The 22365-nt window shown below is 45.5% G+C and overlaps 1 protein-coding gene across 13 annotated transcripts in view; it reads left to right on the top strand.

The window, feature by feature from the left end:
• Positions 1-22365, top strand: part of nfixb (nuclear factor I/Xb) — a 185348-nt gene that overhangs the window by 157819 nt on the left and 5164 nt on the right. For 7 of the 13 annotated variants that reach the window (XM_029726774.1, XM_029726775.1, XM_029726781.1 and 4 more), the window contains 10 exons: positions 2145-2207; positions 3723-3797; positions 3947-4067; positions 4471-4506; positions 5092-5222; positions 6595-6669; positions 10662-10790; positions 14851-15026; positions 16081-16228; positions 17898-17989. In XM_029726774.1, coding sequence (XP_029582634.1) covers positions 2145-2207; positions 3723-3797; positions 3947-4067; positions 4471-4506; positions 5092-5222; positions 6595-6669; positions 10662-10790; positions 14851-15026; positions 16081-16228; positions 17898-17989 — 1046 coding nt within the window. The remainder of the gene's footprint in view (positions 1-2144; positions 2208-3722; positions 3798-3946; positions 4068-4470; positions 4507-5091; positions 5223-6594; positions 6670-10661; positions 10791-14850; positions 15027-16080; positions 16229-17897; positions 17990-22365) is intronic. The other 6 variants (XM_029726773.1, XM_029726778.1, XM_029726782.1 and 3 more) reach the window with 6 other exon arrangements.

The raw sequence follows: 22365 nt of genomic DNA, 5'->3' as shown, positions 1-22365 counted from the left end.
GATCCAGGGTTTTCCCTTGCCAGGTGAGTAGTCAGGAAACCCCCTGGCCCCAGTCTGATTGGGTGTATAGTCCCCAGGTGGCCAGCAGGTGTAGAGCTGTATTGATCACAGCTGGTGTGTCTGGGGAGAATGAATGAGGCAGATCTGGGCTGTCAGGTTCTATCAGAGTCAGTGTGACCGCTGTGACAGCTCAGCTCACCCTCTCATTAACCACCTGAATGGAGGGGTATCCCTACTGTTGTCATGATGACCCAGACTCTTTTTTTGTACTGTGTCAAAAAAGGAGGTACATAATATATATGTTCAAGTTCAATTGCATATTAAGATGTTTTTACATAGTGAGAGTATGCCCAAATTAGGTTGTATTATTTTCTAAATGAAGGACCTCAACAGACTTAGATGATCCCCTTATACACCATCCTACAGTTGAAATGTTGGCTTGCACTCTAGTTCCCCTTATTTACCTCTTACAGGAATGTAATAATGGTCTCTGTCTGGATGTTTTCCTTATGTTTCCTCCTATTTTCCTTGATGGTTTGTCAGTGCAGCTCTGCTGCAGTCGTCCAGTCTAGCTTTTCATTTAGCCGCTTGCAGAGGTCCAGCAGCACGGCAGACAATGACTGGAGACAAACACCCCGGTGGTTTTATTTTCACTCCATTTGCAGTGTATATCCTCTGTAGATCTTTTATCTTTCATACCACTGGGTCTGTGTGGGTCTGTGTGAGAGTGTGTGTGCTAGTGAGTGTGGGTGCGCCATCAACTAGCAGGAATGTATTGGTACCGCCAAAGCTAAGATGGCTGCCAAATGCTAAAATGGCTGCCAGGATTCCACAGAGCGACAGCGTGAGTGAGGGAGAAGCAGAGAGAGTAGAGAGAAAGAGCAAGAGAGGGACTGAGACTCCATTCAGGGAGAGGGAAAAAGAGACTCCTTTTAGACCAAAGTGATATGGCGATTCTGTCCTTTTGTTTTGTTTTTCTCGTCTTTAGCGGTGGGGTGAATGGTGCGGCAGTTTGCTGGCACGTTCCGCAGGACTAGCCTCCCCAAGATGAAGATGCTGAGGGGCTTAGATGGAGCGGAGGGAGGGAGGGGCCTAGTAGTAGGGGTAATGGGGATACTTGGCCCCCACTGCCTTAAACCCTACAGTGCTGTGGGGGTAATTGACTTGAATGGTATATATGATCCAACCATAAAGCTCTTCAAGGTTGCATTACGCAGCAGAGAAAGAATGGCACCAAGCGGGGCCAAACCAAACTAGCACAGGCCTCTCTGTGCACAGTCGTTAAGGTAAAGAGCTGAGTGAGACGCAGTCCCAATGACGCCTCGCGGACCCGGGCTTCACATTTACACTCCTCAGCTTACACTAGTCATCAGTGTGGAGGGAGAGAGAGGCTGCAAGCTGGGGTTACATGGGAACTTCACCTGCCACACTGTGCCAACGGCCTGCACTCAAACAGGACTCCCTGTGTGTGTGTGTGTGTGTGTGTGTGTGTGTGTGTGTGTGTGTGTGTGTGTGTGTGTGTGTGTGTGTGTGTGTGTGTGTGTGTGTGTGTGTGTGTGCATGCATGTGTGTGTTTACTGTGGCTCCCTGGGCCTGAGAGAGAGGGATGCTGAAGAAGAGAGTGGGGAGAGTAAGGGAGAGAGAGAAAAAAGAGAAAAGGAAAGAGTGCCAGAGATACAATGGGGCAAGAAATGTCACAAACACACAGTCGTTTGATCTCTCAAATTGGAACACCAAACCATTCCTCTTTGATACTTGATGCTCTCTGGAGAGAGTATTAGTAGTGATTCCTCTACTGTGAATGGCTCTGGAAAGTAAAGTCTTTGGTGTTTGATTTGCCATTTCATGACTCTAATGTTAAACCTGAGCGGAAATAGCCAACCTTTAATCTAAGACCCAATTCTGCCTCTGGAAAGAAGGGGTTTTAAAATACTTTCCAAAGTGTTCCTATGCCGTCCTCCGCCCACTGCCCCCTCACCTTGGGAACCGTCCAGGCATCTGTCTCCTGCCTAACCTCCACCTCTCTCCACAATCTCTCTCCCCCTGTCTCTCTCTATCTCCCTGTCTCTCTCTCTCCCTCTCTCTCTCTCTCTCTCTCTCTCTCTCTCTCTCTCTCTCTCTGTCTCTCTGTCTCTTTTCCACAGAATCCGGACAATCAGACAGCTCAAACCAGCAAGGAGACACAGACATCAAGCCACCGCCCAATGGTGAGTTCACAGCGTGAACATATACACTGTCATTTATACATGCAGATGCATGTTTAAGCTCTTTCACACACACACACACACACACACACACACCACACACCACACACCACACACACACACACACACACACACACACACACACACACACACACACACACACACACACACACACACACACACACACACACACACAGGCCAGTATAGAGTGTATAGTGTGTCCCAGTGGAGTTGGGCCTGGGTTTATTATAGTAAGGCGAGCTGATGTTGCTGGGCCAGGCTGTGAGTGTGGCACCCCACTCATAAATCACCCTGACGTTATTGGAAGATGGGAACCACATGGCCGTGCTGCCGACTGGAGCTCTGACCTCATACAGCCGGCCCCGCTGCGGTTAACCCAGGCTGAGGCAGGCTGAGGAGAGGGTGTGGAGTAGGAGCACCACTAACCATGGAGAACCTGGACATCCTACACTCTTACAAATAAAGGTGCTATTTAGAACCTTAAAGAGTTCTTCGGCTGGTACCAGGTAGAACCCTTTTGGTACCAGGTAGAACCCTTTCTATGGAGGGTTCAACTGTACATAGAACTCAAAAGGGTTCTAGCTGGTACCAATAAGGGTTGGTGTATGGGTGTATACACATTATATGGGTGTGTATACACATTATATGGGTGTGTATACACAATATGGGTGTATACACATTCCTTTACACCCGACCAGGGACCTATAGACTGAGTGGACACTATAGACTCTACACTACACACTACAGCACTGTTTCTTAGTCATGCTCCTGGGGAGCCAACGGGGGCACATTTGACCTAGCACTACACACCTGATTCCACTAACTAAAGGTTTGATGATGAGTTGATTAGTGGAATCAGGTGTGTAGTGCTAGTTCCCCAGGAGCAGGAAACACTACACTATAGCCTTAGATAGAGAGCCTTGGTCACTCTATACACTGCCCACTGCCAGGGCCTGTACACACAACATACACTAGAGCTCTTGGAAAGCTTAAACACACAAATACAATCCAAAATCTATAGCAGTAATGACATCATACATGTTGCAGCAAGCTCTGGCATACTGGATGCCCACTGGACACCATGTAAACAGTGTGTGTGTATGCATGGTGTGTATACAACTTACACAGGGCACAATCTGTGGAGCACATTAAGGGCTCCTGCTGGACAGTGTTTTGACATGCTTGACTTGAAGCAGTCATGACATGAGTACCTGTCCATAGGGCTTTTGATAAATGCGTGATACGTCCAACCAAAGCCAATTCCTATCTTATAGAAAACACATGCTAGTGCCTTCCACTGTGGTTTATCTGTTTTTCTATGCTCCCTGTGTGTGTGTGTGTGTGTGTGTGTGTGTGTGTGTGTGTGTGTGTGTGTGTGTGTGTGTGTGTGTGTGTGTGTGTGTGTGTGTGTGTGTGTGTGTGTGTGTGCGTGTGCGTGTGCGTGTGTGTCCTACCATCTTCTCATCATCCTCATTGCTCTCATCTCTGTTTTCCCAGGGCATTTGAGTTTCCAGGACTGCTTTGTGACTTCAGGGGTGTGGAACGTGGCCGAGCTGGTCCGAGTGTCACAGAGTGAGTCACTGCCTCTCCTCTCTGTCACTGTCACTCTCACTACACACTCACCAGTACACACAAACCTCAAGGTTCTCACATGCATTTTCCTACTATACTCTGTTTAAAGAGTTGTGTAAGAGTCGCATGTATCTGTGTGTGTGCTTCAGCTCCAGTGGCCACAGCGTCCGGCCCCAACTTCTCCCTGGCCGACCTGGAGAGTCCTGGCTACTACAATATCAACCAGGTGGCCCTGGGACGCCGCTCCATCACCTCCACCCCCTCCACCAGGTACACACACACATTACCTGATTATTTTGTAGCCTACTAATACTAGCTTCTGTACGCTTCAGTCTATGCTGTCTAACCTTTGTGAATGCTTTCCTCACTCTGCTATGATTGCGTGATGGGACCTTTCTTCTCCTTCCTCTCTCTCCTCTCTCTTCTCTGTGAAACTTTCTTCATCTGGTGTTTTTTCCACCTATCCGTCAAACTGTCTGTCTGTGTTTTTTCTGTCTCTTTTTTTCCCTTTCCTCACTCTCTCTCTCCTTCTATATCGCTCTCTCCTTCTATCTCTCTCTCTCCTATCTCTCTCACTCCTTCTATTTCTCTCTCTCTCCTATCTTTCTCACTCCTATTTTTCTCTCTCCTTCTATCTCTCTGTCTCACTGTTTCTTTCTCTCTCACGCTGCAGGACTGAAATGGAGCTTTATGCAAGTCTCCCACGGAGGTAGTTATATTCACTCCACTATATTTCCCCTGACACTACTTTAATATAGACACATTCAGACTCAGCCAGACGGACAGCCAAAAACACATACAATTCTTTATTTGGATCCACTTATGAAACATTGCGCATTTAAGGACCTATGTTTTTACAGTTCTCGTATGGACTTGAATCCAAGGAACACTCTCACTCACTGTACACACACTTACACTCTACAATACTTTAGTCTAAGCCAGGGGTAGGCAACCCTGTTCCTGGAGTGCCAAAGGTACTGCAGGATTTTGTTCCAACTTGGCACCACACTTGACCAACTCAGCTAATTGATCAGTTCAATGATTGCCTAAATTCAACACACCTGGTCTTCCAGGTGGGTTAAATCAAAAACAGGACCAGAGTTGCCTACCCCGGTCTAGGTACACAGTCTAATCTGAGGGACTGTAACAAACATGGTCATGTTCAGATAAAGCATGTTGAATAAAGCCTCTAGCCGTACTTATCTGTCTCTCAGCAGACTGTACTTTGTCTCCCAAGTAAATAATATTCCTACCTCCACACCCATTAAGTCCCTTTCTCTCTCCCTCTCTCCAGCTCCAACAAGCGCAAGTCCATTGACGACAGTGAGATGGATAGCCCGGTGGACGATGTCTTCTACTCGGGCCGCTCCCCTGCGGCCGGCAGCAGCTCCCAGTCCAGTGGCTGGCCCAACGATGTGGACGCAGGTTAGATACCCCCATAACCCCCCCACCCCATCTAACACCCCCTGCTGTGTTTTATGGTACTGTATCTCCCTACTGTCTGTCAGGCCTGTTTTCCTCCCTCTACCCTCACTCCTCTCCTTCCCTCCCCCTCTTCCTCCTCCTCTTCCTCCTGATCCTCCTATCCACCTGCTCTGTAGGCCTGTGTTTACACCTTTTCTAAATACTTTCAGTGTGCTCTGCAGTAGTAGTATGTAGTAGTATACCAGTGTGTCTGGTGCTCAGCTCTGTGCTCAGTAAAAAAAGTATTAAATTCAGGCTCCTAGATTGTATTTTTTTTAACCTTTATTTAACCAGGCAAGTCAATTAAGAACAAATTGTTATTTACAATGACGGCCTAGCAAGAGGCAAAAGGCCTCCAGTGGACGTCACGTTCTGTGGTTAGAGGTTCTTTGACTGGGTGATGTGTGTGTGATGGGATATGTGAGTCACAGAGCCTGTTGACAGACTTGACTTGACTTTTTAAAAGTATTATTTTATTTAATTTAACCTATTTAACTAGGCAAGTCAGTTAAGAACAGATTCTTATTTACAATGATGGCCTACACCGGCCAAACCCGGACGACGCTGGGCCAATTGTGTGCCCCCCTATGGGACTCCCAATCACTGCCGGTTGTGATACAGTCTAGACTTAAGCCTCTATGAAAAGCTTTGTATTAAAGATATAATGTGGATAGCTTTCGGAATAATATTTTCCAAGAAAATATCTCTACAAACAACCCCCCCCCCCCCCCCCCCCCACTTTCTTGAAATCACAAATTCTCTCAAAGTTGTGACTATGCACAGACTCCCATAGACGCTCCATCCTCTAAGCTGCACCCTCCAAACCTCCCTGTCTCCTTATGGTTTGTTGTGTGTTCAGCATCACAGCACAGCATCACCACTCCCTCCCATGTGCCTGTATCCATCACCTCATATTCAACCTGAATAATGTTCCCTTTAGTATAGTTGATATCTTCTATCAATTATCAATTCAATTCTATAATAGATCATGTTCATGAATTAATGTAATGTATGCATCCCTTTTCATCCCTAACCCTCACAGAAGCCTCCTATTCTATTGGTGGCCAATGGGAAAGGTGGAGGGAGAGCAGTGAATGTATTTGTAAAATGTGTCTGCTTTAATGTGGCCTCTATATGGACGCAGTTCATTTACAAACACGTTATAACAACATAATATTCCTAATTGTGCCACTGTTCTTATTTCATTACATGTCAATCATCCTGTACTTAGCTCTCATGTCATCAACTGAGTGGATTGTGGTTAACGTTCCACCCTGCTAATTCCCCCTCCTCTGTTGTTAATTGTGCCCTTCTCTCCTGTTTGGACTTCCAGTGCAGCACCATTTGGCCAGTGTGCAAGAGAGGAAGATAAAGCATGAAAACGATGGCGTGCAGTTTCCTTACCATGGTTAGAAAATATTGCACTCATATATACGTATTATAATCTATACTGTACATTAACTCATGCCGCCCTCGACTTGTACTGTATGCATCTCTCTGTCTTTCTGCTTGTCTATTTTTCCACACTTCCTAGCAAGAGTGTTCTCTCCAGCCCTCTCTCCATCCCTCTCCATCCCTCCTCTCTGCTGCTGTTGGGTTGTTCTTATTTCTCCCTCAGATATCTGTTGTGGTTTGTGGAATTACCAAGTCTTTTGGTAACCCAGTAGCTTCACCAAGTCTGTTACTACCTCTCAAACACTGTGTCCACTTGCTCAAGGTAGAGGGCTTGGTTAGGGTTGTATATTTTCTGATTCAGGCTGCCAAGAAACTGTAACCTATTGTTCATTTATTTAATTGATTCAATGTTTAATTGATCTCAATGTATTTTTTGCACTCTTTTTGCGTTCACTCATTCAAAATTCTAATTTTAGTTAATTTACATTGCAAAAGAGTTTTTAATTGCAGTCATTTAGTAATTTAGTCAGCAACACATGCATCAGTGGTAGAGAGTGGGTAGAGATTCTAGAGTGAGGCCCTGTCTCCTGTTGAGTTGCTGTGAGATGCTTCATCCAGTCAGTTACTGAGGCGGTGCTGTTCTGTGCCCCCCCCCACCTGTCATAGCCTCCACTCAACAGTGGACACCTCCTCCAACAGGCAGGACAGGAAGAGGAATACAACACAAACAAACAAGACTAAATGCACTCAGGTGTGCCGTCAAGGCACAATGCACCGTCTGTCTCTAAAATATTCCCCCCACACACACACACACACACACACACACACACACACACACACACACACACACACACACACACACACACACACACACACACACACACACACACACACACACACACACAATCTGGAGAGTAGCAGCGTTCCGGTCCAGATGGTGCTTCCATGTGTCTACAGCAATGGGAGCTACTGGGTTACAGCAGACATCTGTTCTGTTGGTGATGGTGTAGGGGGAGGAGGGGGAGAGGGAGAGGGTCTCAGCTCCCCTCCAAAGGTGATTCACTACCTGAATGGAAGGCTCTGAGGCATATGAGGTGATCATGTAATTCATCATTACTTTTGCAGTCTCCTGCTCTGCTGTCTCCGGTGCCTGCTGAGGGGACATTGATACGCCTCTATGCATTTTCATTGGTTGTTTCCTTCTCCTCTCACTTCATTGCGGGCTCAGCCCATCATTGTACTGTAGTCAACGTATTGGTCTGAGATAGCTTGTGGAAGGAGATATGTGTAGTAGGGAACATTGTGTTTTTGATGATGTGTACGTGTGTTGATGGCAGTGAGCGGTATGTGTTTGTATGTCTGTGTTCTTCTTCCTGGTTGTGGGGGGGGGGGGGGGGGGGTGACGGTCCTCCGACAGGAAGGGGTTTTTGTGGCAGCCAGCTTGTTAGCGTGGCAAGGCTGGAGAGTCATGGGAGCAGTTGATTGGCTGCCAGTCTGCCCAAGCCATGTGCCAGGAGTTGGTCCGAGAAATAACGCAGAACAATCGATCGTGCTCGCTCAGGCATACAAACGAGCGCAAGGAAACACACTGATACACAGGCACACAGGCACACACACAAACACACTCAGAGAGAAACAGAAACTGGAAGAGAGAGATCAGAGTAACTTCTGTTAACTCTAACATGCAAATCTTTCCTTGGGCATCTTGGCCTTGTTCTCCAGCCCAGCTCTTTACCCAGACGTCACATTTGTTACGATAACTAAACTAAATCTATCACAGAGTGCCCAATCCCCCTTTAGCCTTGGTGGTTATATTCAGCATGTCCACCCTGAACATTTGTCTCATATAGCCAGTAGCGGTTCACTGGGTGAGACACATTCCTATTTTAATGTCCCAATCCTCTTAAAGTGCCAGAGTGCCATGCTGTGTTTTTATCATCATTAATACCATGCCACCAAATGGATCATCACACTCCCCACTCCCACTTGGTGTCACACATTCCTGCCTAGCAGAACATACGTGCCGCCTACCCATTTCTATACTTACCAATGCCCACGCAGGCCCAGCTGCAACGCTGCAGTCAGAAGCATTGTGGGTAATTGTTGTGATCAAATGTTTCCCGAAGTAACACTTCAAAAACGTATTTCAGAACGGCTGCCTCGTTAGAGTTTATATGCTCAGCTTGTAAAAGCTATTTCAGCATCTCCCAGGGCCGTACTGAAACTATCCCCTTTTTATTTGATGTGTTTGTTTTATTTGTGTGAATATGTGTCGTTTAGTCGTTTATGGGACTTCTTGCTAGTCAGGTTTTTTTTCTGTTTGTGAATTTGTTAAAAATAGTTTTTGTGTGTGTGTGTGTGTGTGTGTGTGTGCGTGCGTGTGTGTGTGTATGCACATAATGTCACAAACTGTGCAGTATATGTTTGTGACTCAGGACATGCATGCATGTAGAAAAATGTGTGTTTGAGTGCAAAAGTATTTTTATTTCTTATTTTGATAATTATTCTCACCAATACTTAATTTTATTCTTTGAATATCGTGGCTCCCTGAGGTCAAACACACCACTTGGCAATGGTCACAAACCCTACAATTCTAAATTGCCTGTTCCGATTACCATACATCAAAATAATTTCCCTCAAACCCTGCCTCACGAGGCCTTGATCATAAAACAGTCTCTTTACTCTGTAGCTCTTACACATTTGGCCATGTTTCTGGGCCAGTTGGTAAGCCTGGCCTATACTTAGTGTGCCTGTTTTTACCAAACTGGGGAATAGTTCATAGAGTCCTGAAGCCTCAACTGACATTTATAGAAGTAGGAGGACACATTGATATGTTGTTAAATATATGTGCAGGCTATGCCGTCACTCTTCCACTCCCTTACTTTCTCTCACTCTCTCTCCCCTTTTCCATCCATCCTTCATTGGCGTTGGGCCGTCTGCTTGCCACCCTGACTGAACAGCTTGTGTGTGTGTGTGTGTGTTCTGTATCTACCATATCTGTAGGAGATGCATTAACACAATGCAGCCGAGTCTCCCTACCACCAGACCAGAGTTACATACAACTGACAGACTGACTTACAAGCAGTAGGCCACTAAATTAAAGGACATATTGATATATCTGTTGGCAGGCTGCAGCTACAGTATATCTGAATATAGCTACACACAGTCAATGTGCCACAGAAACACATTCTGGCCAGTCAATGTGCCACAGAAACACATTCTGGCCAGTCAATGTGCCACAGAAACACATTCTGGCCTAGTTGTGAAGCAGTCCAAAATCACACTCCTTGTAAACATGCACATTAACAAGTGCAGTCTGTAGGGTGTGTGGGAGGAAGGATGTATTCACAGTGTTGTCATATAGCTGGAGGTCCTGCTGTCTATAGGGATGCTGGTTGCTGAGATCACTGCTGGTGTGGGATTGGTGGTGGGATGTTGTGGTTTTTTATTTGATTTTCCTATACCCTGAGACAAGCACTACCAATGGTGAGGTTGGGAACTGGATGCTTGCTCATGGACTCCACGCAGAGGACCAGTTACCATAGCAAGGCACAGTAGAATGCCAGTGATCAGAATCCTGTCTTTCGCTCATATACTCCAATGGTGGCAGCAATTATAATGCCATTGCATTTCCCAGCTCTCTCTCTCCCCTCTGACACTGTGCCCCAAGCCTTCCTCTGAACCCCCCACCCCACGCCGCTTCAAAACAACTCCCTCCTCCCTGGACCCCCACTTTACTCTACCCTGGTTCTGATATGCTACAGCACAGAGACCGTACACTAACAGAGAGATATGGAGAGAGAGAGGTTGATCCATCGGTGTAATCAATCGATCCATTGATTTCAGTAGATCACAATTATAAAACCCATTACATTTTTTTAAGTAGAAGTCTTGAGTCTAAATTTAAGTCTACAGTTAAGTTGATTTGATAGAGCAAATAGCCACCAGCCTGTTCATTAAACCCAAGTCTCTGTTCTGCCATTTTGTTGATCCCATTTTTGCCAGGACTCTCCTCGCCTGGTTCTCTTAAGAAGCCGGGGAAATTCGATTTCAGCGCCCTGTCGCAGCAGACGAGGTCGCCTCGCATGGCGTTCACCCACCACCCGCTGCCAATGCTGGCGGGAGTGAGACCAGGTGAGACCCCCCTGACAGCCCTCCCAACCCCCTGCCCATCCCCCATCCCCTGACCTAGACCCAGTGGAGGGGTGGCAGTGAGTGGTGTCCGTAGGGGAAGGCTCTGCTGTCCCACCCTGTGAGGGACAACGGCTGTAGAGCTATGTTTTTGAAAGAAACCTGAGGCACAGAATATACAATGCATTCGGAAAGTATTCAGACCCCTTGATTTTTTTCCACATTTTGTTACATTACAGCCTTATTCTAAAATGGATTCAATTGTTTTCCCCCCTCATCAATCTACACACAATACCCCATGATGACAAAGAAAAAAATGGTTTTTAGAAATGTTTGCACAAAAAAACTGAAATATCACATTTACATAAGTATTCAAACCCTTTACTCAGTACTTTGTTGAATCAAGTCTTCTTGGGTATAACGCTACAAGCTTGGCACACCTGTATTTGGGGAGTTTCTCCCATTCTTCTCTGCAGATCTTCTCAAGCTCTGTCAGGTTGGATGGGGACCGTCGCTGCACAGCTATTTTCAGGTCTCTCCAGAGATGTCCGATCGGCTTCAAGTCCAGGCTCTGGCTGGGCCACTCAAGGACATTCAGAGACTTGTCCTGAAGTCACTCCTGCGTTGTCTTGGCTGTGTGATTAGGGTTGTTGTCCTGTTGGAAAGGCGTACCTTCACCCCAGTCAGGTCCTGAGCACTCTGGAGCAAGGTTTTCATCAAGGATCTCTCTGTACTTTGCTCCGTTCATCTTTACCTCAATCCTGACTAGTCTCCCAGTCCCTGCCACTGAAAAACATCCCCACAAAATGATGCTGCCACCACCATGCTTCACCGTAGGGATGGTGTCAGGTTTCCTCCAGACGTGACGCTTGGCACTCAGGCCAAAGAGCTGCCACCACCATGCTTCACCGTAGGGATGGTGTCAGGTTTCCTCCAGACGTGACGCTTGGCATTCAGGCCAAAGAGTTAAATCTTGGTTTAATCAGACCAGAGAATCTTATTTCTCATGGTGAGAGTCCTTTAGGTGCTTTTTGGTAAACTCCAAGCTGGCTGTCATGTGCCTTATACTGAGGAGTGGCTTCCGTCTGGCCACTCTACCATAAAGACCTGATTGGTGGAGTGCTGCAGAGATGGTTGTCCTTCTGGAAGGTTATCCCATCTCCACAGAGGACTTCTGGAGCTCTGTCAGAGTAACCATTGGGTTCTCGCTCACCTCCCGGACCAAGGCCCTTCTCCGCCGATTGCTCAGTTTGGCGTGGCAGCCAGCTCTAGGAAGAGTCTTGGTGGTTCCAAACTTCTTCCATTTAAGAATGATGGAGGCCACTGTGTTCTTGGCGACCTTCAATGCTGCAGAAATGTTTTGGTACCCTTCCATAGATCTGTGTCTCAACACAATCCTGTCTCGGAGCTCTACGGACAATTCCTTCAACCTCATGGCTTGGTTTTTGCTCTGACATGCACTGTCAACTGTGGGACCTTTTATAGACAAATGTGTGCCTTTACAAATCATGTCCAATCAATTGAATTTACCACAGGTGGACTCCAATCAAGATGTAGAAACATCTCAAGGATGATCAATGGAAACAGGATGCACCTGAGCTCAATTTCGAGTCTCATAGCAAAGGATCGTAGCAAAACCTCATAGTTTTTGTTTCGTCATTATGGGGTATTGTGTGTAGATTGAAGAGGAAAATAAGACTGTAACGTAACAAAATGTGGAAAAAGGGAAGGGGTCTGAATACTTTCCGAATGCAAATTAGGCTAGAGTATAACAGAGTTATTCCTTCCTGCTCCCTGTAAAGAGATCAGTCTCTGTCAGTCTGTGGTTGGGTGCTTGGGTGACTGGGTGAAGAGCCTCCATTCTGTACCTCCATTTCTCTGACCACTACCTTCCCTGATCACCACCTCCCCGAGCCACACTGCCCCGAGCCACAACTATAGTCTTACAACCGGTACATGTAGTTAGTTCATGAAGGGCACATGATTCATTGGCTTCAGAACATTATTATACAGAGCCTGATAGAAACTTGGTGTACAGCCCTACATTCTCATGAGTCCTGTATTTTTAGAGAAGACATTTGTTCTTGTTCTGTTGAGTATTTCTCCTGGCTCACGGCTGACAATGTCTTGCCATTTTCCCTTAAAATGCTTTATGCTTATGCCGTTCACCATCAATTATTATAGTCATCTATCTCTTTCTTCTCCTCTTTCTCTCTTTCTTCTTTCTCTCTCTCTCTCTCTCTCTCTCTCTGACTGAGACGCCTATGGTCGGGGAACCCAGGGAGTGTGTGAAGAGCTTACTGTTATTGTATCTGGCAGTGGAACAGAGTCATTGTGTGAGCCAGTGGTTATTTCAACCCCGTGGGGGCATCGACAAAGATCTCATGATAAAATCAGATATCAACAGTTGCCACAGGGCTGTAACTGGGACATTTGCATTCTCAATCGTATCATCACTATGAACCAGCAGTTCTGAAGTCATTTCTTAAGAGCTCAAAGCAAGTCATTGTGAAGGGTGAACAGTTCACCATAGATAATGAGCATCTGAACTCATCTGAACTCCCAACTCAAAGCTAAAAGTTCCTAAATTGATCAGAAGCAGTGAGGTTGACCACCGTTGACCACCTCAGAGATGCTGAGATTGCCTCCTACACTCTTAGAAAAAAGGGTTCCAAAAGGGTTCATCAGCTGTACCCATAGGAGAACCCTTTTTGGTTCCATGTAGACCCCTCTATTGAAAGGGTCCTACATGAAACCCAAAATAATTCTTCAAAGGTTTATCCTATGGGGACAGCCGAAGAAGCCTTTTAGATAGCACCTTTTTTTTAAAGAGTGTACTCTGCCTCTGGAGCAGTTAGGCAACGCTCCCTTGACAATACTGAATGGAGCACTGTATTTTGTCTCTTCAACAAACTAGTTATGTATGTCATTCCCATGCCTGTGTGAAAGTGTTTACTGCGTTGTTGTTGTTGTTTTGTGTCGTAGATCCAGGGGGTATGGAGGTTTGGGGTATAGCCCCCCCCCCAAAGAGCTTGGCCCTAGCCCAGTCTCTAATGGGATTAAGGGGGACTAAAGGAGCGGGGAGACGGCTCCACCGGGGTAGCATGGAGCCTGGCAGGGAGCGATGTGCTGCTTGGCTGGGGGGTACAGGGCCCTGTCTGGGGGTAACAGACTGGAGTTGGCAGCCTCACGCGGGCAGCTGGAGGCCCTGCCGGGTGGGGCAACACTGAAGGGGGTAGACTGGCACACCAGAAGAAAAAGGGAGAGGGTGCGCCCCGCTAATACAAATCAAGGAGATTTGGTAATGGATATACATCTGACAGAGAGGGCTTTGTGTCCCATTCAAATGTTCATTCACACCTCAGTCTCCATATTCAGCTCGGCTGGGTGACTTAAAGCGAGATACTTTCTCACCCTCTCATGCAGGCACAAAAGAGAGCTTCTGTATTCCCTTACAGACGTAGCAACACCGGGACATTTGAACCCCCACACCTGCACACAACCAAATAGACATCATGCAAGTGTAGACCACTAACACATGCACATAAACTCACACGTACAGTGTGAACATAAAGATTAGTCTTGTCATAGAGGATCGTTGGAAAGCAGCTTGCCTATTTAAATGCCAAATTGCTGTGGCGCCTGTGAATCACACCCACAAAACAGCACACAGATGCACAGGCATTAAGACGTTCTAATTTAAGACAGTGCTCAATGATCTTTTGAGCTTTTTCTTTTTTTGTGTGGTTTGGAGACTGCTTTTGTAATGTAGACCATTGCGTTTGTGTGCTTGTTTATGTGTAAGCATTTCCTGTAAAGCCTCATTCTTTCTTGTAATACATTTTCACCCTCAATCTATCATGATTTGATGAATGAACCTCCTATTTGGACCGATGTCACTCAATGTGCCTGTCCCTGGGTCTTAAGATGTGGCCACTGTTGACTGTTAAACTAAAAGCCCTTGTGAGTGTTCACTGCTGAACTGCATGTCTCGCTGTTAATCTCTGTTTCTCTCTTATTCACCCTCCCTCCTTTCATCTAACTAACGTATGTCTCTTCTCAGGGAGCCCCCGTGCCTCAGCCTCTGCCCTGCACTTCCCCTCCCCCTCCATCATCCAGCAGTCCAGCCCGTACTTCACCCACCCCACCATTCGCTACCACCACCATCCTGGACAGGACCCCCTGAAGGAATTTGTGCAGTTTGTCTGCGCTGATGGCTCGGGACAGTCTGGCGGCCAGGTAAGGTTTGATGTTAGAGGAGAGTTCAGGGGCTGAGTGACACCAACCACTTGTACACTAATGTAATCACACATGGGCACAACAAAAGACCAATGAAGGCAGTAAGAATAGAATTCCATGAACATCTAATGTGTGGTCATGCAAACGACACAAGCATGACTAAATGAAGTGGTGATTATTAACACTGTATAGACATGTACTCTGTTTCCCTGTGTAAACACTACACTGAGTACAGTACTGAGATAGAGACCACAGGTTTGTTTGTTTCATCACTTGCGAACACCATTTGCTGTTAAGTATAGATACAGTATGATGATAGAGGGGTGAAGCTGTAACAGTGAAAAACATGAAAACCTTTAAGTTATGTAGTATGCAAGGTAAGGAAACAGAGTTGACTTTCTAATACATTTTTTTTTTTTACTTTAACCAATTGCCAAACTTTTGCACCAGTGAGGAGAGAAAGCAAAATACTACTATTGACAATTTCCTGTTGGTCCAGGGTTTTCTGTACTTAATCTTTTTTCCTTGTCCTGTGCTCTTCCAGACCCTAAGGTTCCCTTTTTTCTTTTGCTCCGCCCACCCCCTCAGATTATGTAATCATCAGCACGAAAGCCTACAATCACAGCACATTTCAATCGAGCATACATGTTCTGTCTTCCGTTTTTATTGTAATTATTATTTCGCGTGTTGTTGGTGTCGTGTTTTCTTAGTAGAGTATTTTTCCCATGTTTTGATTTGTTGCCATGTTATGGACAAACCCCACCACCAATTGTGCTCTCACCCCCCTCCCACTCACCCCTCCACCATGGACCACCCCAGAACTCCCCTCTGCTCCAAATCCCCTATCAACCCTTGTGGTGATTATTATTTTGTACACCTCCATAAATGACGCAATGCACATACATCATTCGTTTGGCTGTTGTTTCCAGCACCCCCACCTCTCCCACCACCCATCATGGATATTTTTTGGACCTGGTCTCTGGAGCTGCGTCCTCTCATGCCGTGTGCGGATTGTCACATGTCGCCCTCCTGACCCTGTTTGTGTTGTCCGCAGCCAAACGGGAGCGGCCAGAGCAAAATGCCGGGCTCCTTCTTGCTGCCTCCACCTCCCCCAGTGGCCCGCCCAGTGCCCCTCCCCATGTCTGACTCTAAATCCAGCAGCACGCCTCCCGACGGCGGACTGACCTCGCCCACATCTCCGTGTAAGTGACCCCACAGACCAAGTCAGAACCAAAACCAAAATCACCCAATATATATATTTTTTTTTTACTGGAGCTGCCCCTCCTCTGTATTTTAGGGCCCTGGCCATCCATCCTCTGCCCGCTCCCATAGTAAATATCCCCCCCCAACAGCCAGCTCACCTCTCACCTCCTTCACCATCTGGGATCATACTGACCCTAGAGTTATGACAGAAGCCTGTCACCATTCTCCTCTGATGACCCTTCTGTGGTGTCCTCCAGGGCTCTATATTAGGCCCATCCTCTTTCTCTTAGAACGCCCATCCTGACCCCTGCCTTGAATGACACTAACCCTTCCTCGATACCCCTGTGCCTCTGCGCTCACAGATGTTGACGCAGAAGATTGCCATCCTGGTTTTCCTCCGTTTATATGTTTTATTTAACTCATATGGCCAGCCCCCGAGATGTCAGTTGAGATCGGAATAGTCTAAAATAGAAATAGAGTTTGATCCATTTTCTTTTTGTCAATTGCTCACTCTAAATCACATCTTTTTTTTTACTAGTGGCACATATTTAGGGCAGTTTATGTGGACTCCAAAACATCATGCTCCAGTTATTCTGCCATTTCCCCCTGAAATATCCAAACATGAAAATAATATTTGGAGTTATATTTAACTTTTTAGTTGAATTTATTTTAATTTTTTTATTTTACTGAGTTGGTGGTGTTGTTGCTTTGAAGGTCAGACTTGGAGTTCTGCTTATGTATGTGCAGTTGTAGACTGAAGGGGTGTGTCCATTAGAAGGGTGTGTCTAGCTATGGGGCGTGTCTGCCAAAACGTTTCTCGCCTATGACAGGAGGGGCACTGGACGGAGCACTTTTTTTTCTTTTTTTTCCTTCTCTTTTTTATATTTCAGATTTTTGTATTATTTTGTTTTGTTTTATACATTTTTTCAACCCCCTCAATCAATGTCTCAAAGTCTTTTATGTATTTTATCTATGTTACTGATTCTCAAACACGAGGGTTCCAAAAGGGTTCTGCGTCTGTCCCCATAAAAGGACACTTTGGTTCCAGCTAGAACCCTTTTTGGTTCCAGGTAGAACTCTTTTGGGTTCCATGTAGATCCCTCTCTGGAAAGGGTTCTACTCCATGTAGAAAAGATTTCTACCTGGAACCAAAAGCGCTTCTTTAAAGGGTTCTCAGCAGAATAACCCTTTTTGGTCTAGATAGCACCTTTTTTTCCCAAAGTGTACTTAACGTATGTGTATGCTGCTAAATAATACGGATTTACACACACTACAGCAACTTTCCAGTATCAGATTCTTCACATGTTAGAAGGGTTTGTAATAACAACCTTTGTGTTGCAGTCCATATTGACCTCAAACTGCCCTAAATTTGCTTCAACCTTTAACCCCAATGGGACCAGGGTTATAGTTTGGAGAGGTCCGGCTCAGTTCAGTAGCCCTACTCTTTGATGCTTAGGGGGACTTACAGTAACAATTATATGTGTGATGTCAGGTTGAGAGCTTGAAGCAGTATTTTCATTGCAGTATTTTGCAGTATTTTCATTGCAGTATTTTCTGAAATTGTTATGAAACTTAAGTACGATGCTCCGTAATTTATTTTTATTGAACACAGGCTGTGGTTTGTGCTGAAATGGTTTGACCATCCCTCCTTTCTGTGTCTGTCTGCAGCTTACTCCACGTCAGGGGCCCCAGCTCCCAACAGGTTTGTCAGCATCGGATCACGGGACAACAACTTTCTGAACATCCCGCAGCAGACACAGGTGAGCAAACAGCTTTAGGGCTCGATTCAATCTGTATCGCTGAAGTTTGCGATTGAAAGTGAAAGGTAATTTCCAATTGAGTCGACATATGCAGTGTTACCATGACTACAGTCTCCGCTAACGCCGGAACATTGCCTTTACATTTCTATCGTGCTGTAGCACAGCTCTTCAGGATTTAATCAAGCCCTTACTCTCATCAACACTAGTACCAACACTACCAAACTACTGCATTAGCACATTAGCGCTTTCTGCTACTTTCCACAGTGTGTGAGTATGTGCTTCCGTGCATGTTTTCATGTGGTGTGCATGCGTGCATGTGTATTTTTTGTGTGTAGGAAACCTGTCTGTTTTCATTGAGATTATCGGTCCAACTCAGGAAACTTACTTAGGTGACTGGATACATGCCAAAATATTTCTTATTCCCAAACTGCCTAACTGCTCCCTAAATCTCACTGGTGTATTTCCTCTCCCTCTCCTCATCCCATGATTTGTTGTGAATGTGTGTTTTACCGTGTGTATGTTTTACCGTGTGTGTGTTTTACCGTGTGTGTGGTTTACCGTGTGTGTTAAACTGACCTCTCACTGTTTATTTGGCCCATCTGGAGCCTGCCCCTCAGGCAGCGGGCTCTCTCTCTCCACCGCACTGCCTCTCGCTCATATGCCTCCTCCATTACCCACTGCACTTTTCTCATTAGTGTCCAACCACACCCGCCCCGAGCCAGCTCTACTCCACACTCCTCCCCACCACATGGAAACCATCTGAAGCCCTCTGCTGCTCTCACCCTCCCTCCCTACACTCCCTCGCTTCACTCCCTCTATGCTCTCCCTCAGCTCACTCTCTCTCTCCCTCCTACCGCCCCTCTTCTTCCCTCTCTCTCTCCAGCTTCGTAACATGCCCTGTTTGACTAACCCACCCCGCTCATGAGGCTCACCTTACACCACCGTGCTAACTCTACGCCATTTTGTCCCTTCTTTACCCTCTCTTTCTGAACAAACTATTCAGATACACACACACACACTTCCTGTGTAGCCCTCCAGTGCTCTGTGCTATTGAGTATATTGTGTTTACAGTATGGTTTTAGTTTGCACTGGAGAAATGAAATTGTATAGGGAGCTTTAATTGGTTGCATATGTAGCTCAGAAATGACATTGTTAGCATAATGCTCTATCAAAACATTAATAATGTGCAAAGGCCTTGTGAAAAGTCTGTTTGCTGTGACTGCAGGGCCTGAATAGAACTCTCACTACCAGAGCATAGATATTTGGTCTCCAAGTGCCCTCTGGTGGCAGCAAGGCGGTTCTACGGCCAGAGGAGAGAGGAAACAGGAGAATGAGCGAGGGAGAAAAATAGTGAAAGAGGGGGAGAGGGAGAGTTTCAGCACAGCCCTCCTCAGAGAAGTCACGTCCCGACTGTCTGGTTGCCCGCAGCAACCAGACATGATGTCATAGCCACTTGAACTTGAGAGGGGATGCTGGGGGGAGGAAAGCGTGGGTAAGGAAAGAGGGTGGTCACTACTGCCAAGGATTCCAGAGAGAGTGTTAGAGGGAGATAGATGGAGAGAGAGAGACAGAGAGATAGTGTAACTGACAGGGGAAGAGTTACGAAGCCCATAGGCTGCTGGGACAGAGCCTGCGGCAAGAGGGGGGAGGAGGGAGGGCAAGAGGCAGGAGTGGGGGGGTATTCAGGCGACCTGTTAGAGTCAAACAAAACAAACTGCACCTCCCCGGAGGCCCAGAGTTTCCAAGGCTCCAGAATGTTGGCCAGTGTTGACTGGAGCCAGATCCCGGCCGGCGACCCAGTTCTGCTCTCTTTTCACACTGAGCGGGAGAAACTCAATCTGAATACAGGGAGCGCCAGCCATCTCTCCCCCCGCTGCCTGTGGACTCTGAGTCCAGTCAGGAATAACAACAGCCTTTAGCAGCAGAGCCAAACCATACTCCCATAGCACTATAGTACAGTACACTACAGTACAGCCAGTACAGTTTGTCAATATAGCTGGGAGTATTTCCTCAATATGACAAGGGGCTGACAACAGTTGACCATTGTTAGAGTAAGGAACGTGTGGGAGCCTCTAGTGGTCAATTGTGGAACTTAGTGTTTACTTATTTTCAATGGTACACATTTTAACTTAAAACTTCTTCAGGATCGGTGGGTCCCCCACGGGATGGTTGAGCTAACGTAGGCTAATGTGATTAGCATGAGCTTGTAAGTAACAAGAACATTTCCCAGGACATAGATATATCTGATATTGGCAGAAAGCTTAAATTCTTGTTACAGTTTTTCTCAATTGCTAAAACACTAAAACCCATTGGCTGAACAAAGTTCTCAGTTGCTTGGACTCATTTAGCTAATTATGCAGTCTGTTGTCAATACCTTAAACCATTTCACATGGTAAAACACAATTTGCAGATCTCACTTAGACTTTTCAGCAAAACTCTAAACACATTCTCATTCTCAAAACACATTCTGCACTCTAATGCACATGTTATCCATACTGGTAAACACAAGTGGCAACAATCAAATACAAATAGAAATTGATTTAACCTGTTTCAAATGATGCGACACAACCATTATAAGCCAGTTCAGAGAGCAAACAGGTTGTTGAAGGTGGGAAGGATTAAGTCTGAGAATGGATAGAAGAAACAATGTGAGAGGACGAGGACGAGTGCGTATGCGAGGTGGGCGATGAGGAGGAAGAGTAGGAGGAGGGCAAGAAAGAGGAAGAGGATAACGAAGAGGAAGACAAAGAGTGGAAATATCTGATGAAATTCGAGCAACAGTTATAGACCATGTTCTTGTCCATGGACTGACAATGAGGTGCAACAATGAGTGCAACCAAATTTGAGCCGATTTTCTGTGTCCACCATAGTAAGCACATTCAGAGAAGAGAACAGGTACAGTATACTACTGTATTTTTGTAATTTTGCACCGTGCTGCTCAGGTAAGGGAATGGTTTAATATCAATGGGCAGTTTATGAACTTCTACCTCCCTCCATACTCGCCTTTCCTGAATCCGATTGAGGATTTTTTCTCCTCTTGGAGATGGAAAGTGTATGATAGACAACCCTACACCAGAGTAAATCTGCTGCAAGCCATGGATTTAGCCTGTGGTGATATAGGTGAGGAATCATGTCAGGGCTGGATACGGCACACAAGAGGCTTCTTCCCCCGTTGCCTCAGGAGGGACAATATTGCTTGTGATGTCGACGAAGTGCTCTGGCCTGACCCAGCCCAAAGACAAGAAGAAGCACATTGATCATATGTTTACTCCTTTGATTTTTGTCCCTTTTAGTATTGTATACTGTAGTACAGAGCATTGTAGGCTGTATACTGTACAATGGACAAATTGTATGGCCCTGAACATTGTGCTTTCCATTTATTAACAGTACTGACTGCTCAAAAGATTTTGACTGGTTGCAGGTTCATATCAACAAAAAACAAGAGTTACAGTATCACAGAGACAAAGGACAAGTTTTTGAGATGCAGGGTACAGTACTGTAAAAATAGGGGTACAAGGAGGAGGAAGAACAAAAAACAAAATTGCAAAGGGCAAAGGGCAAAGCAGAGTAGTAATTTCTGATCAATTTTGAGCTACTATGATAGAACATGTTTTCGTTCATCAAAAGACAATGACGGAAAAATATGAATATTTGTTTAGATTAAAAATGTACTTTTCCCTGAGAATTGTATGTTTTGAACAATGTGTTTTCTATTTTTTGGTGTATTGTTTACTGACTGCTTGAGAGTGTATATCATTTTGATCACTTTGTTTATGATTTGAGAGCAGTGTTTGATTTTGAACACAGGTAAAACTGTTTTGAGGCGAATGTTTCATTTTGTGAGAGGAGTGAGAGGTTATGTAAATAGTGCTTGAAGATGAGGTTTTGTGTTTAATGTTTTCAGGAAACAGAGCAAGGTTTCAGAAATTGTGTTTTAGCAATTGAGAAAAACTGTAATCTAACTGCACTGTCCAATTTACAGTAGCTATTACAGTGAAAGAATACCATGCTATTGTTTGAGGAAAGTGCACAGTTATGAACTTGAAAAGTTATTAATAAACCAATTAGTCACATTTGGGCAGTCTTGCGACAATCTTTTTAGCAGAAATGCAATGGTTCATTGGATCAGTCTAAAACATTGCACATACACTGCTGCCATCAAGTGCCCAAAATCTAAATTGCGCCTGGGCTGGAATAATGCATTATGGCCTTTCTCTTGCATTTCAAAGATGATGGTACAAAACAATACAAAAAAACTGTTGTTTTTTTCTTTGTATTTTATTTCACCAGATCTAATGTGTTATATTCTCCTACATTCATTTCATATTTCCACAAACTTCAGTGTTTCATTTCAAATGGTATCAAGAATATGCATA

The sequence above is a fragment of the Salmo trutta genome, chromosome 32 (genome assembly GCF_901001165.1).
Source record: "Salmo trutta chromosome 32, fSalTru1.1, whole genome shotgun sequence".
NCBI classification, from domain to species: domain Eukaryota; kingdom Metazoa; phylum Chordata; class Actinopteri; order Salmoniformes; family Salmonidae; genus Salmo; species Salmo trutta.
The sequence above is the reverse complement of the archived record's forward strand: the minus strand, read 5'-3'. Positions and strand labels throughout refer to the sequence as shown.